Genomic DNA, 17,918 nt, shown 5'->3' with positions numbered 1-17,918 from the left:
TGTTTAATAATGTTTATTACCTATACAACAATATTCATTTTTTGGAAATTGTAATAATATTTTTTGCATTAATCCCCATTATTTTTCTGATTCACAGCTGTTAGGATGCTCTATTAAATATGTGTTAGGATCGTTATTATCATACTCCATGACATGTAATTAATATTTATTAAGTGTGACAATATTGTCAGAAATTTCCTGAGTTTTTTTAAAGAAACAATTTATCACCACACAACACTGTAAAAGCAAAATAAGGTAAAAATACAAACATTGTCTTGGGTATATAGTTTATACAATAAAAACGTGATAAAAAACATTTTACAGAAAAATATTATACCATAAAAACGTGATAAACATTTTACAGAAAAAATATTTGGACAAAACACCAATCACACGCTGGACATTCTTACAAATATCCTGGCCAATAATCGTTTTTCAAAAATTTTGGGCTTAATGTACATCGAAGTAGCATTGATTAAAGAAAAAATGTATGGTCATAGCGCCATAACTGACAATGTGATTGAAATATGAAAAGCATTGATTGCTTCAATAAAAAAAATGTATGGTCAAAGCATCATAAAAATGTTATTGAATTTTGAAAAGGTGCTGATTGATTCAGTTAAGATAAATGTAAGGTCATAACATCATAAATGACAATGTTATTGCAATTTGAGAAGCAGTGATTGCTTCAATTACAAAAATTTAAGGTCATAACATCTTAACTAACAATGTTATTGCGATTTGAATGGCACTGATTGCTTCGATTAAGGTAAATGTAAGGTCATAGCATCATAAATGACAGTGTTATTGAGATTTGAAAGGCACTAATTTTCATTCATGACACTAGTTCCTAATAAATGGCGCATAGCATGTTTCTCAAGAGATAAACTCAAATGGAAAGATTTTAACCTGTTCTACTGTTGAGCAATGGTACCGAGCTTGTAGAGTTCACATTATTTTTCAGGACATTTTTTACTTGTTCTACTATTGACCAATGGAACCAAGTATGTAAAACTCACAGTAACCATGTTAATACATAATCCTATTTAAAATAAAAAAAATGGATCTATAGTGATTTAGAAGCCAGGTATTCTCGGACGATACTATTCACTTGTTGAGGTTCGTCTTGCTGGACCCAGTGGGTGGCATTGTCCAAGTATTTGACGACTGAGGTTTCGCATTCGGCCCCGGCCCTGTTGGTGCAAAGAGATAGTATATAATAGCTTTACTACGTGATAATACAGGGCATGAAAAAGTATTTTTTTTTCCTCATAACATTTACAAGTGTAGTTTTCAGATTCGTCTTTAGGTGCCGCTTGTGCATTAGCATTTGACGAATGTATGTATGTACGGTATGTAAACATGAAGCTACAAATGTCGCTTAATATCAAATTCACGCTACCTCGGGAATATCTCCGATGGAGAATTGTCACCGAAGGGGAATTTATAAGTGATAAATGGATTGGTACTGTCGGGACGTGATCCCTCGACACAGGCACGTACCCAGCAACTCCAGTCGACGTTACCACTGAGCAGTACCAATCCATTTATCACTTATAAATTCCCCTTCGGTGATAATTCTCCATCGGAGATATTCCCGAGGTAGCGTGAATTTGATATTAAGCGACATTTGTAGCTTCATGATTGTATATAAATCACGGTGTGATAAAAAATGTCATGTATGTATGTATGTTAGTGTGTTTATATACATATATACACATGTATATGTATATGCATACATACATAGATATATAATACATATACTTGCATATATATATATACACATACATACTATGTGTGTGTGTGTGTGTATAATTTTGTCTGAGTGCTTAATAATAATAATAATAATAATAATAATAATAATAATAATAATAATAATAATAATAATAATAATAATACTCTAAAAGATACCAGGTAATAATTAATTGTTCAGTAACATTTTTCCACATGTACTACATATTACCTTTACTCTTAGAGAACTGTACAGTGATGTGCTACAGTACTTACAAGATCGCCATTTCCTTGACGAGATACGCATCCTTGCTGCCCCATATGATAAGGGTCGGGACGGTGACCTTGGGTATGTTCTCGGTACCTCTTTCAAAATCGATGTTACGATAGTAATTGATGGGCGGTGTCAGAGCACCTGAACAAAAAACAAAATGCGTTAACACACAAAGAAACAATTTACAGTACTGGATTCCATTGATTCACAGACATTTTCTATGTTTAGCTGTTTGATATTTTGTGACAGCTGAAGAGCTGACGTATGTAGCCTGACACATAATCATTGCCTCATCATTATTGAACTGAATTGAATTGAATAAGAATTTAGGCCCAAGGCCAAACACTAGGACGTATGAGGCCATTCAGCGCCGAAACGGAAATGGACAGGAAAAGTTAGAAAGGTGTAACAAGAGGAAAACCTCAAAGCAGTTGCACTATGAATCAGTTGTTAGGAGAGGGTGGAAAGTAAGATGGAAGAAAGAGAACATGAAAGGAGGCACAGTAAAAGGAACGAAAGGGGTTGCAGCCAGGGCCGAAGGGAAGCTGCAAAGAACCTTAAGTAATGCCTACAGTGCACCGCATGAGGTGCACTGACGGGACTATCCCACTACGGGGCATATATCTGATCATTAGGCGAGATTCATGTGTATTTGATTCTTCATTAATTAACAAAAGGAGAATGGGGGTAGTCCTGCACAATATTGTTCAGGATTTGACTCATAATGTGGATATAAGGGTTTTTCACCCAGAGTGAATTCCTGCCTTCCACAGGTATCCTACCAGGGGAGGAACAATACAGCTATTTTCCAAGAAATAGCAGCCGTAAGAGGTTCCTCTGATTATACACTTGACCCTCAATGTCGTAAATACAATAAGTCCAACAAATTTAGGTTCAGCTCTGAGGGCGATCCAGACCGTGCTCAATAGCATGCTTATGCTAGCACTGAAGAGTGAATCCTAACAGATAAAAAGGGTAAAATGACAAGTAAATACTGAGAGTCAAGTTTTGATGTATGTACAGTAGTTGCTCTCTGAAGTTCTCCACCTTATCGTAATGGTAAAGTAGCTTAGCTTATCGTAAGATAGAGCACTCTGTGGTGATACAACGTTTGGGTTGGGACAGTATACTGCCCTAAAATGGAAGACTGCAGTATCTGCAAAAATACAAAACTGATAAAAATGGTATTTGCTGCAGTTTTCCCTGGCATTACTACTGATTTTGCAGATACTGCAAATGGGACCCACTAAATAAAGCATTGAAGAATCATTCTGAAACTGCAGTAACTTGTGTATTTTGTGTTTCACGAGCCCAGTTAGTGGCATATCTCAATTTCAAAAACTTTGCAGATACTGCAGTTTTCCATTTTAGGGCAGTATAGTAGCCTAATCGACAATGACCAAATTAATTTCCAGCTTGGTTGCCTTATTTCAACAAACAACCAAGATGAAACGAGCCGTCACTTAGCGTTTCCTCCTAGACATCTCAATCATACCATAGTTGGCCTATAACACTCATGATTCAGCTGTTAGGCCTATAACACTCATGATTCAGCTGTTACATCACTGTTCAATTCACTGAATGCGATGAGATTCTTCATCATTTACTAACACTTAAAAAATCCTGCTCAATATACAGTAATTTTAAAAGGATACAAATTTCTTTAAAGCCATAGCAACTCTCACTGGAATCACATCAAACAGAAGTTAACAATGCCCTAAAATGGGAAAATGCAGTATATATCTGCAAAATTATCGAAATTGAGAGATACCACCTATTGGGCTCATGAAACACTAATACACAAGTTACTGCAGTTACAGACTAATTCCTCAATGCTTTCCACGAGTATTCAGGGGGTGTATTCAGGGGGTCCCATTTGCAGTATCTGCAAAATAAGTAGTAAGGCCAGGGAGTATCTACCATTTTTCTCAGTTTTGTATTTTTGCAGATACTGCAATCTTCCATTTTAGGGCAAAGCTGTACTCCGTCCTTTGTGTTTATTGCTGTCAGATATGTTTAGCAAAATCCAAGTCCTCTTTACATGCTACCAGTAACTTTGTGTGTGGCTAGCTAAAGACTTTGTGGTGTTTTCAGAGCTGAATGACCTCATAGGTCCCAGTGCTTGGCCTTTGGCTTAAATTCTATATTTTATTCAGTTCATTACCTTTCTGAGCATAGTAGTATTTATAAGCTTCGATGACATTATCTGGATAAGCTTCTTTGTACTGTCCTCCACGGAAAGCTTTCTCGAATATTTCCAGATCTTTAACGCGCAGGGAAAGCTCTGGGATGTATGGCGTTTGGAAGAATACCATGTACCTGTGTGTAAGAAGAATTTAGTTAAGAAAAGCATTGTGGTCACTATAAACTTCCTCTGAGGCAGCAAGTCCAAATGAAGTAATATCTAATCATTTTCTTGCTCATTTCTTCCATAAAAATTATGAGTTTGTGATCAGGTGCTGAAGTGGACTCAGCTGTAAATGATTAGTATGCAAGCTACTGAAACAAAAAACTGCTTTTGGCAAGTCATCATGCATAGAAGATAGATATGTATGTTAGCTTGGGATGGACTTACACCAACAAAATATTTCCAGTGTCCAATACAGGTTTGCCTAACTTACCAAGACATGAATAGCTGTTTCCATGATTTTCTGAAAGCTTTCATGAATGCCACAGGGTGGGGACCATTGCAGCTGACGTGAGCATGGAAGAGCTCAGGATATCTCAGAACAAGCTGCCATGCAATAGCACCGCCCCAGTCGTGAGCCATGAGAACACACTTATCTTGACCTGGAATGAATATTTCGTCTTTTGAATGCATTTCCCTACTCCAGAAATGAACATTGGAGTTGATACTTAATATATCTGCAAAAACCATTTCCATGTTGTGGAATTTCAGCAACAAGTACACTTGAGGAAATATGCCCTCTCTCAGATGCTACTCACCTAAGCCAAGTATGAATTCCCTTATATCCTCCACCAAAAGTGCGATGTCATAGGCAGACTTAGCCGAAGGCTTATCAGAATCGGCATAACCACGCATGTCCACAGCTACAACCCTGAGGAAAATTCTGTAATCAGGCGCATTGTACCCTAAAATGTCATATATTATGTGAGAGCACCTTCTTGAGTGGTAATTTTACGGTACAGCACTGCACTTCCTAAAACACGGAGCGAAGTGCACAAGATGTGGAGGCATGTTTTGGGCAGTGTTAATAAAAAATATCAGAGAAATATATATAACTTTACAGGGTATTGATACCCAGCATGAGACAAACAATGCACTTCATTAAAGGTTATGAAGGAAAATTCTGAGTAACTAAGCAAATGATAGCCTGTTAAACAAGGGCTACAAAGAGTATTTCCGTTAAAGGCATAATTGTTGGAAAGCTGGAGTACACAGTAAACCACTCGTCTCAACATTACTGATAGCCAGTACAACACCAGAAATCGAGAGAAATACTGCAGTTTACGAGTTAGATTTGCACTTTTATTTTCCTGCCATCAACATAAGGTACCACTGAGTCAGAGTTCCTGTGGGTAAGGTTAAAAAAATCCTTTGGTGAAAGAAAGCGCCTTTTATACCCTCTTGTTCCCAAACAGTACTAACAAGGTCACTTATTGAGGACTTGTAATTTAATCCTAAAACTGGCCGAGAAATGATCCTGTAGGGGGTTAGGGCCGTCAGTGCACCTCACGTGGTGCACTGTGGGCATTACTAAAGATTCTTTGCAGCGTTCTTTCGGCCCCTAGCTGCAACCCCTTTCATTCCTTTTACTGTACCTCCATTCATATTATCCTTCTTCCATCTTGCTATCCACCCTCTCCTGACATTTATTTCATAGTGCAACTGCTTTGAGGTTTTCCTCCTGTTACACCTTTCAAGCCTACCAACTCTCAATTTCCTTTCCACTGCTGAATGACCTCATAGTACCCAGTGCTTGGCCTTTGGCTCAAACTACATTCCATTCCATTCCATGCCAAGAAATGATTGTCCTACAGTGAAACAGACCTAACCCATAAAAGAAAGGACAATGTCCCATTCACGAAAACTCACCAGTACTTATCAGAGAGATTTTCCAGTTGATGCCTCCAAGAAAACCAGCATTCGGGGAAGCCGTGAAGACACACGATGAGAGGATTGTCGCTGTTGCCTTTCTCAACGTAATGCAGACGGATTCCTTGTTTCTGGCGAAAGTGAAAGTTTTTCTAAAAAGCTACGCTCCACAACTCCCATGAAAACTTTCCTACTTGAATTAACAATAACTGAAAGACTTGAAAATACTGTGATAAGCAGTAGAAAGTAAACACAATTTCCTGTCACGTTGTAATAAGGGATCTATGATTTTTGAAGCAGCAAAATTTGACAGATTGTTCTTATACCTGTACACCCCGTAGGGGGGTAGAGCGTTCAGTGCTCCCCATGGGGTGCACTGTAGGCATTACTGAAGGTTCTTAGCAGCAACCCCTTAACATTTCCTTTCTCTGTACCTCCATTCATATTATCTTTCTTCCCTCTTCCTATCTACCCTCTCCTAACAATTATTTCATGGTGCAACTGCGAGGTTTTCTTCCTGTTACACCTTTCAAACCTACCTATACTCAATTTCCTTTCCAGCACTGAATGACCTCATAGGTCCCAGTGCTTGGCCTTTGGCCTAAACCCTGTATTCCATTCCTATACCTGTATATTTTTTCCATGCCTGTTTCTTCTACTGTAACTTCCTCTCCCAGTACTCAGACTCAACAACGGTGTTTTAAATTAGCAAAAGGTCAATGCACTACTGTGTGAGACAAACTTATGCACTGTTTGGTTATTTAAATATAATAAGGCAAGCAGTACGTAGAGATTGTTAAACCAAAACAAAGATTCCCCGTAGGGGGGGATAGTGCTGTCAGTGCACCTCATGTGGTGCACTGTAGGCATTACTTAATGTTCTTTGCAGTGTGCCTTCGGCCCCCAGCTGCAACCCCTTTCGTTCCCTTTACTGTACCTCCTTTCATATTCTCTTTCTTCCATCTTACTCTCCACCCTCTCCTAACAGTTGAATTATCCTGTTACACCTTTCTAAATTTAACAGCCAATTTCCGTTTCAGCGCTGAATGACCTCGTAGGTCCTAGTGCTTGGCCTTTGGCCTAAATTCTGTATTCAATTCAAAACAAAGATTAAGCTTACAATGCTGTCGTAACGTAATGATAACAATGCTGTCGGAACGTAATGATAACTCAGGTCATTACCTTCAGGCTCATATATCTGTGAGTACCCCATTTTTTATCATTCAGGATAGATGGTGGTGTAGGTCGAGGCTTGATTTTGAAGTAGTTTCCTCCACTTCTCCATCTTCTGAAGAGCAGGCCTGCCAGAACTGTCAGTGCTATAGCTGCAGACAGAAGTTTCAGCACAATCAGTCGTATTATCTGAAAAAATAATGAGAATGAATTATTTGTAGATTAGATCAGTTGAGCAATGGGACTGAACTAGTTAAAAATAAGTAAGGTGGACAGCAGATTTTTGTCAAGTACTTCATCTGTGATTATTGCTTTCACAGCCTATTTACATGGTATAACATTTGTTTCTTATAGAATACAATTTAACACGACTTGTACGCTATACTGTATGTTTCTACTCTACATATGCACATTTTCATATACAGGTGCATCTACATATAGTACAAATATAAAACATAAATATATATATATACACATATATATATATATATATATATATATATATATATATATATATATATATATATATATATAATTATAAAATAAAGTAAAGAAAATGCACTACCATGTGGAAATTACAGAGAAATACGACTGCTTGATCATGCTACGCAAATATCATATATTCCTCAAAACGTAAGACTTTGTTTCATTACAATGTTACAGTTTCGTTCGGTAAAAATGTCGATAAAAGTTTTGTTACGATAAATAGACGAGCCAGTTTTATCATAATATCGAAGAGTCATGATAAAGCGCAGAATCAAACAGTTAGTGTTAATGCATCAACAGATGCTTTTACAGTTTCCTCATAAAGAAAGAATATTATTTTAAAATCAAAGGACGCCGTACTCTTTCGGGTAAGTCGTCCAACGCAAGATTTTAGACTTTGATCCAACGGTCCGAGTTTACTGTAAAGTACGGCGACTCCAGGGTCCTTGGATGATGATATCGACAGTAGCCGCTTTTTGGACAAATACCATTACCATCCTTTATTCATTGTTTTTGCTTCGGGAGCAACGAAGCCTTATACCGTTAGTATGTAAGTTTGTGGCGGATCTGGGCAGTCAATGGACGAGGAGGAAATATAGTTAGTGTTGGAAATCATGGGTTGAAATTATGGTTGGATTTTGGTGGTTGAAAGTACGGTCTACTTACAGACTTGGTGATTCTTCCAGGCTCTGCAAAGGTTAAGTTTCCTTACGGTTATGTTTAGCATCTTAATTTTTAGAAGGAAAACACACAATTGTTGAATTTACGGTTGGATTTCGATGGTTTGAAGGACGGTCTACGTATTGACTTGGTAGATTCTTCCAGGCTCTGAAAAGGCTAAGCTTCTTTGCGGTTATGTTTAATATATTTTATCAGTTTCTAAGATTTTCGTGATTCCAGCTAACAGGTTATTTCCTCCTCATCGCAGTCGTTATTGATTCTTGTTGGTTAATGTAATGGCGTGTGAAATGCGTACTGTATTTTTGTTCCTGTTTCTTTAATAGGGATTTTTTCAGTTGAATTAGGGATTTTCAGTTAAGAAAATCAACAGGTCTGTTCAATCTGTGAAGGTTAGTATTCAACCTATAACCTACCTTGAAATTAAAGTGTGCCTTTTAAAACTTACGTGACTAATTGTAAAGCCTTCTTATCTTTTTAAACTTCATATCTACCTTGAATCCTGTAATGAAAGGACTGGTTTTAAGTTTTTAATTTAACAAAACAAATCCATATATATTGGTATAATGGAAACTTCAAATACTTTCAGGTTTTCGTGAAATCCAACTCACTTTATGGAGCAAATTACTATTGAGAAATATAATTGGAGTCTCAAGATATTTAAGCAAGGCTAACTAGTCTCAAGCTACCCATAAGTGGAATAGGCCTACTCTTCATCTCTTCATCCCAGGTTTGGCTTCATAAAAAAAAAACCAGGTTGGGGATAAGATAAGTGATTTTATGAACCCACTTTACTTTTTTTACCTCTACCCCTACAGGGGCACCGCCCTTGTAAGGGTGGAGGCCCCTCCCATGCACCTGCCCATAGGTCTTACGACCTATGGGCGGGTGCATGGGAGGTTCATACAACCAGTTAATACTTTTTCTTCCTTTCAGGAGGTAAATCTGTCAGTCCAGCCATTTTTATAAGTTAGAGGACGTTGACAAGATTCTTTGGTTTCAAAGATTTAAAAAGCAACGTAGCCTAACATTCAATGTTAAAAAGCAACGTAGCCTAACATTCAAGGTTAACATTCGTAGCCTAACATTCAAGGTTAAAAAGCAACGTAGCCTAACATTCAGGTTAAAAAGCATAGTGGCCTAACATTCAATGTTAAAAAGCAACGTAGCCTAACATTCAAGGTTAAAAAGCAGCGTAGCCTAACATTCAGGTTCAAGGTTCAAGGTTAAAAGCAACGTAGCCTAACATTCAAGGTTAAAAAGCAACGTAGCCTAACATTCAAGGTTAAAAAGCAACGTAGCCTAACATTCAAGGTTAAAAAGCAACGTAGCCTAACATTCAAGGTTAAAAAGCAACGTAGCCAAACATTCAAGGTTAAAAAGCAACGTAGCCAAACATTCAAGGTTAAAAAGCAACGTAGCCAAACATTCAAGGTTAAAAAGCAACGTAGCCAAACGTTCAAGGTTAAAAAGCAACGTAGCCAAACATTCAAGGTTAAAAGCAACGTAGCCAAACATTCAAGTTAAAAAACATAGCCAAACGTTAGGTTAAAAGCAATGTAGCCAAACATTCAAGGTTAAAAAGCAGCGTAGCCAAACATTCAAGGTTAAAAAGCAACGTAGCCAAACATTCAAGGTTAAAAAGCAACATAGCCAAACGTTCAAGGTTAAAAAGCAACGTAGCCAAACATTCAAGGTTAAAAAGCAACATAGCCAAACATTCAAGGTTAAAAAGCAACATAGCTTAATATTTAATACTAAAATATTGATTTTCCCAGATTTTGCCTTTTAGTCTATGGCTTTCAACATATAAATTTTAGTTTTGTTTTTGAATTTTGATAGTAAGGTATCATAGAATTAGGTTAATGCGTGATGAAAGTTTAAATTACGTTAATTACTTTGTTAAATTATGTAAATTTATTAATTGGATATCCAAAGTTCTTTTCAATATTTTTTCAGAAAAAAATAACTTGGTTGTGGATTGCTTTAAACATTGATATAACGTGATTCTTTTTTCCTTAGAAAGTTCTAATTTTGGTGTTTGAAACTTATTTAACGTGAATTATTTAACGTGAATTAGATCCTCCATTTTTCAAATTTCAATTAATATAGGCCTAACTGTTGTCAGTAGTTTGAAGCTCACAGCTTTGTCCCAATAATACAATGAGCAAACCTCTGTTTTCGATTTAATGCAATAGACAAGCCTTGGTTAATGCTCACACCTGGCTTTTATTTATTCAGTGAACCTTTATTCCTGCAATGTTAAGTAAACAAATCTGACTCTTGGAAACTGATGCCAGATTAGACTGTGCCTCGACTCTGCAGCTCTGGCAAATTAACATTTCGTGATTTTGCTCGGCAGATCTGACCTCTTGACCTTTCATACGGTCATTCCTTTGGTCACTTCATTAGTTAGCACTTTTGTGCACCTCTGGTTCCATGGTTTCCTAGAAATTTTGCTCCTGAAAGTGGCTGATCTGTTCTGGAGAAAGTTGGACCCTAAGTCTTGGTTGAGTCTATTGTGAAGGCTTCTGTTCACGGTTAATAAACCGTTATTTTACTGATTTTATAAGAATCGTAATGTAAGTTTTTCTGTAATATGAAACTCCTCTACCGGAGTTTATTTGCTTTATAGGGAATGCTTAACTGGAGCAGTTGTTTTAAAGCAGTGCAAACAGTACTCCTGTTATTTAAGGACTTCAGTGCTCTGTGCTTGTACCCCCACCATAGTTTTTAATTATAATTGAGGTGAGAATGAAGCCGTAAGTTGTAATGCATTGATGATTCAGATGTATTAAGTTAAATGACACTTCAATAAATAGTGATGTTTGTAAACTGGTATGCTTGTCGCCCTTAAATGCAAATTCAAATATTTCGAGAACTTTTTATGCTGTTCACCTTGACCAGGTAGAATATTCATTTTAAAATTACCGGGGTAAAAAACTTTGACGGATATAATGTGATGTAATGAAACTTCCAAGTTAAACCATATGTATCATTACTAGGTAATATGTAATTGTACTCGCTTCATACCAGATTTTAATATGCTCATAGTTACATGTTATTTAAAACATGAAAGTACCTGTTAATTAATGTGATTTAATGTTGAGTAATCTGGAAGTTTACGGTAAAGGACTGAAAGTTTCGAATTGTAACGTTAAACTGTCAGAGTAAACCGGGCACTAAAAATTAGTCTTGATTTTTATATACAGTTTATAGCCAGCTTAAACGAAACTAAAGTATTGATCAGATTAGTTTCGCTGCAGTGGACAAATGCTTAATCTAATATACAAAAGAAATAAGGTTTAAAATTTAAAAGTTAATAACTTTTGCTATACTGTTGGTAGTTACCGAAAATTGAAGACTCGATACTTCCGCTATAGTAGTTCAGCTGATTGCAACAAATATTTTTAAACATGAAACCCTGCATTATAAAAATATAAAGCCCTGCATTATTCAGTAAGTTAAATGTCGAAATATAGGGCACAGAAAGCTTTTATTAAAAAAATTCCAAGTGTTTCAAGGTAATTACTATTTGAAAGAAGTATGGTTTTAGCTTGAAGTGATCCTCAAGAGAGGGACATAATGGCTTTTGTCAGGATAATGACAGATGACTGTATATTAATTGGAAAAGTTCTAAACCAATACTTAGGAGCCAAAATTGAAATAAAATAAAATGTTCTTTGATTTGAAACCAAAAATGGGGATAAACCCTCGTTATTTTACAATCATAGACTAGACTTGTCTGATAGTATATTCTGCTCAAACTGCTTTTTATGTTTGAGTACCTGTTAATGAGTCTCTCTCTCTCTCTCTCTCTCTCTCTCTCTCTCTCTCTCTCTCTCTCTCTCTCTCTCTCTCTCTCTCTCTCTCTCTCTCTCTCTCAAGCTACTTATGTTGAGTGTCCTGTCAGCCATGTAATTAGTGGGAGCCAATCAAGGTGAATGCCATGGTAGTCATACTCTATTTTTTACTCCCTTGGTCATATACTAGGTTTTTCTGAAGATTTAAAAGGTTAGACCAGCAAATTATCAGTCTAGTTGATTTCAGTCTAGTTATCTATAAAATTTGTCAGTTGTTCTCGACTTTGAATCTGCAACATAAGCAAAGGGTTCAGAATCTTTGAAAAATGGTAGAAATTTTAAAATATTTGGTGTATTACGAAAAAACTGGTGAAATAAACCCTAGTGACCCCCATAAATGGCGCAACTAAACAAGGAACTGAAATAAGTAGTCTGGACACGCATGAAGCCTTCATATCGAACTTAACCTAGCCTACCATGTTGTGTGGGGCTGCAGGGTTGCTCACCCGCTCAGGACCACCCCAACCTTGCCTGTCTTGGTGCACTGTAGGCATTACTTAGGCTCTTTGCAGCATCCATTTCTTAGGCCCCTAGCTGCAACCCTTTTTGATTCGTTTTACTGTACCTCCATTCCTATAGGCTTTCTTCCGTTTTACTTTCCACCCTTTCTTATGGCCTGTCCACATTAGCGGGCATGCCCGTTGGGCACTTCCAGGCTCCAGCTGTTTATATTTTCTCTCGCTTCTGAAGCAGTGTTACCAGTCAATCGCATCGTTCTGGCTCCATACTCAGTCGGTCATTATAGTGGGATTGGTTATGGGAACAGTGTTTGCCCGTCGGGCAGTACCCTCTAGTGTGCATGGACAGGGCCTAACAAGTGATTCATAGTGCAACTGCGAAGTTTTCCTCCTGCTACACTTTTCAAACCTTTAGCCTATGCCCCCAATTTCCCTTTCAGCGCTGAATGGCTTCACAGGTTCCAGCGCTTGGACTTAGTCCTAAATCCTATATTTCATTCTTACCTGACCTAGGACTAACGATGTAGTACACAGACACAGTACCTTGGTGGTGTATCATATAAGCCTAAATGACTGACACCAGTGCAATAGACTACAGTTTGATGAAGTAGTGCAAGGAAGTGTGGCTTAAAATAGATAGGCACTGAAGACGACACAATGAAATGGTTTTAAGAGCTGTTTCACTCTTGCAGGTTAAAAAAGGATGACGTATAAACTTTAGATCTGCCTTCAGACTGCTAAGAGGAGTAACACTGCCGAATTATTATGTATTATGAAGTTATACGAAATTATAGGTAACTAAGGTACTAAATAAAAATGAGATGATTAATTACACAGAGTTGAATAGGAAAATAATGGACTTGAATGGAAAAAATGTATATAAATAAGGGGTAAAATTAGCATTAAACGAAATATAATAGTACAAGTGTAAAGATCATATATTGAACGTAGTGAAAATAGGCCAAAGCCACCTTAAAAATGTAGCCTCCAAAAAGAGATACCTTTAGTATGGATACGTTAAAAATGCTTGAACTTCGTTATGTAACCAAAAAAATAGATAATTCTCTGTGGCCTACTAGATTATTTACAGAAGCAGTTACAGGCTTCGATTGACAAGACGGCAGTGAATCTTTTAAAGTCTGAATCTCCTTGTGCCACTTATTAGAACAAATTAATGCTTGCGTAGGGCCTCAAAAAATGAACAAGGATAATGATCATAATGATGATTATGGTGATTATGACAATGTACATACCTAGTGAGTTTAGTGAGGGGTTTCAGGGATAAAATTCCCTAAGGTGGGAAAACTGATAGAGCACGTTTACACATTTGCAAAATGGGCGCCGTGTTTAGTACCAGCCCTTTGGGGATGTACGTAAAACATAAAATAATGACGGCAAATAACATAACGGTAACTACCATAAACATAACGTCTTACATTGTATTGGATGTTAGGCCTACATGACTCAGGCCGAAACGACCAGGACCGTTGAAATCCCTCTCGAGAGGTGCCTCTGGCCCTAACCAGTGAATTAGGTAACTCGGACTTAGTTTATGTACAGTTCTCATGCAGTTTTGTTAAATATGTTCAACCTAATTTAATCGCAAGGTTAGCGTAATTTCCTACACGGTTGCATGATGCCGATTCTGTCCTAAAATGGAAAGTTGCAGTATCTGCAAAATTTTCGAAACTGAGATTGTCACTCATTGGGCTCGTGAAACAGTAATACACACGTTACTGCAGTTTCAGAATGATTCTTCAATCCTTTATTTAGGGGATCCCATTGGCGGTATCTGCAAAATCAGTAGTAAGGTAAGGGAAAACTGCAGTATCTGCCATTTTTCTCAGTTTTGTATTTTTGCAGATACTGCAGTCTTCCATTTTAGAGCAGTATTGTTTGCAGAATAATTACTCTCTAAGTATAGGTTTATAGAAATCATTTCATGCAATAGTTATTTATTAGTTTGCTAACATTGCGCATGACTTGATTGCAGTAATTTCCGTGCTTTGTAGACATAAGGGCTGAGTATGTCTCATACATTCAACAAAAATTGGTTCTACTTTGGCTTGCTATCTACGCGTCACCTACGCCGAGGTGCTAGTACTAAACGCCGCATGGTAAATGTAAAGTAGACGGCCGCACGAAGAAATCGTTTATTAATATAATTTGTCGACTACACGATAAGGGCGTATACTTTGACCCCCGAGGGGCTAGTACTTAACACGGCGTCCCAAGGAGCTCCCGCCAAGTTTTTAGTAATATAGAATCTCGGAGTAGGTAACTCGTAGATAACGAGCCCAAGTAGCACCCATGAATTGTCTTAACATTTCAAATCTAGTGTCGTTCTTCTTCCTCACACTCCATCAACTGACGAAAGCATCCCAAAATAGGAAAATATGTTCTTCATCCATATTCGTGGTGCAGTGTAGGCATTACTAAAAGGCTTTCGCAGCGGTCCCTTCGTCCCCTGGCTGCACCCACTTTTTAGCCTTTGACTTTGCCTCCATTTCCGCTTCCGCTCTTCAGTCTTGCTCTCCAGTCTCTCTAACTAGCACTTCTTAGTGGAACTGTGGGTTTTCTCCCAGATTCACCTTTAGATCACTGTATTTCATCTCTTATTTTCTGGATCGCTTTATCTTGCTGCCCAACCACTCCTAACTCCCTCTTTTCAGTGTCTTTAGCACCGAGTAGCTGTAAGTGGCCCTGTGCTTGGCTTGACAGCGTAAATTTCATAAATCAGTTACTACAGTCCCGTTACGTGTAGGGGTTTAACTTAGCAGACGAAGTCTGACAGTAATTTGGGGAAGCTGTTCTATAGATGTTAATTTTACTGTGGGCACTGACGCCTGAATGAAGGATTATAGACAGGCCTATAGCAGCTGATGGGCTTAGGAAAAGATAGCAGCTGATGGGCTTAGGAAAAGATAGACAGATAGATAGAAAATTACAAAGGGTAACCCCTGGGATCTATGAGATCATTCAGCGCTTCAAGGAAAATATAGTAAGATAAGAAGTGTAACAGGAGGAAAACCTCTCAGTTGTACTTTGAAACAGTTGTTAGAAGATGGTGGAAAGTAAGACGGAAGAAAGAATATGAATGGAGATGCAGTAAAAGGAATGAAAGGGTTTGCAGCTAGGGGCCGAAGAGACTTTGCACAGAACCTTAAGTAATGCCAACAGTGCACCGCGTGAGGTGTACTGACGGTACTAAGCCCCTACGGGAAGTCAATCAAAGGGCACTGGGCTAGCATGCTCATCCGTTGTAAAGATCTATCCAGTCTAAAGAAGAAAAATTTTCAGACGAATATACAGTGTGTGTGTATATATATATATATATATATATATATATATATATATATATATATATATATATATAATATATATATATATATTCACCTGAAAAAATTATATATATATATATATATATATATATATATATATATATACATACATATACACAATTCTTATTTTTCTCAGGTAAAACAGTGCACGTATCCCAAAAAAAAAATACTTAGCTTTGTATAATTTCATAATCCATGATAATTCAGCAGCGTTGCCCCTCCTAGCAGAGTTTGAAGGTAGATCTATTACAGTTTTGGCTTCGTACTAAAAATATTTGTACGAGTGAAATAGCGCTTAAACCATTTTAGCACATCGTCTTCAATGTATATCAATTTTAAGTCGTCGTGAGTCATATCTCAAGCGTACAGTAATCCTTTTCACTATTGTCATATATATACAGTATATATATATATATATATATATATATATATATATATATATATATATATATATATATGTGTGTGTGTGTGTGTGTGTGTGTGTGTGTGTGTGTGTGTGTGTGTGTTTGTATACAGTATTATATATATATATATATATATATATATATATATATATATATATATATATATATATATATATATATATAATATATATATGTGACTACAAGTTACCACCTCACGGACACCGGTATTTACAACATTTGTATCATATTATAGTGTCACATTTCGTGTTTACAAATCTGCGTTGTAATATAATCTCGCCCATTTTTTTTTTTTATTACGCACCGCATAAAAACTCTTTTTATAGCATTTGTTTATTTATCTTTATAATTTCCTATTTAATTTTATTGCGGCATCAATAACTTAGATGTTGTCACGCCAATTCTAATTGCCACAAATCAGTTAATCAATCAGATGATATATGAGAAAAAATATCTTCAATTAACTAATCAGATGATATGAGAAAAAATATTTTTATAAAAGTACAGCACCAACCGGCATAAACGCTATGGTAGTCATGCTTCAAGGACAAGTTCAGTTCAAAGTGGCGATGTTGAAATATACATTTCTACAATTGCGCTGTGCAGACGGTAAACACTTACTTGTTTAACGTCCATTTTAAGATCTTCTTCAGCTTTGTTATACTTCTGTAACAATCAGGTCCCCTTTTAGCTAAAGTATAAACAGTGTAGAAAAGATCACAGCATTAACTGGTACTACAAAGAGGGCGCAGCGCATTCGGCGCAGCCTGCCGCACGACAACGGATGGTGTTCGCTCTACTCGAGGTATATCCTCCCAGAGGTGATAACACCACGTTTGCTCCTTTGTCCCGGATGTTTAACAATTTCGTGAACTCTGGACGCCGAGAGACTGATTCTAACAATTGTCATAAAAGAGTCTGTATAAAACCTATAACTTTCATCACTCTGTCGTAAAACATTTCCGTGGTTGCAAACACAGAGCTTGCGAAATTGAAAGTAACGACAAGCAACAGAGGAAAATAAATTAGAGAAAAAAACGAACACTCATGAAAGAATTAATCCCATTTTCAAGGCCAGCGTTCATCCCAGTCATCATGACAAGCATATAGCGAAGGCGGGCATGATTATGGTTTCGTTGTCACAGTTAATTTTATGTCAACTTGGAAGTAAAATGAACAAATCACTAACTGGCAACTTCATTACGTGTACAGTAAGACCATTTTATCTGCCTACCAGCATACCACACCTTCAGTGCCTTGTGTTTCGTTATTCTGATATTCTCGCTGACAGATTTATGCTGTCTTCAGCAGCGATAACTGTGCAGCGTTCTTTAAATAGAAATAACAGACACCATCATGTTTATTGGTGATGTCTATTTTTCTAGACGAAATCGCCGTCACGATTTGTTTCGTCCGTGAATTTTCTACCATCCAG

The 17,918-nt window shown here is 37.1% G+C and overlaps 1 protein-coding gene across 1 annotated transcript; it reads right to left on the bottom strand.

Moving 5' to 3' along the window:
• LOC136853349 (epoxide hydrolase 3-like) lies at positions 1–17,482 on the bottom strand. Its single transcript, XM_067128712.1, has 8 exons — positions 17,105–17,482; positions 7,245–7,424; positions 6,063–6,193; positions 4,952–5,064; positions 4,627–4,795; positions 4,170–4,324; positions 2,008–2,146; positions 1–1,193 (listed from the first exon to the last, which is right to left on the bottom strand). Exons 1-8 carry the CDS (start codon positions 17,117–17,119, stop codon positions 1,067–1,069), a joined length of 1,029 nt encoding a protein of 342 aa, XP_066984813.1. The 5' UTR covers positions 17,120–17,482; the 3' UTR covers positions 1–1,066.
• Positions 17,483–17,918: the final 436 nt, after the last annotated feature.

The sequence above is a fragment of the Macrobrachium rosenbergii genome, chromosome 27 (genome assembly GCF_040412425.1).
Source record: "Macrobrachium rosenbergii isolate ZJJX-2024 chromosome 27, ASM4041242v1, whole genome shotgun sequence".
NCBI classification, from domain to species: Eukaryota; Metazoa; Arthropoda; class Malacostraca; order Decapoda; family Palaemonidae; genus Macrobrachium; species Macrobrachium rosenbergii.
Note: the sequence above shows the minus strand (reverse complement) of the source record. Positions and strands in the feature narration are given on the sequence as shown.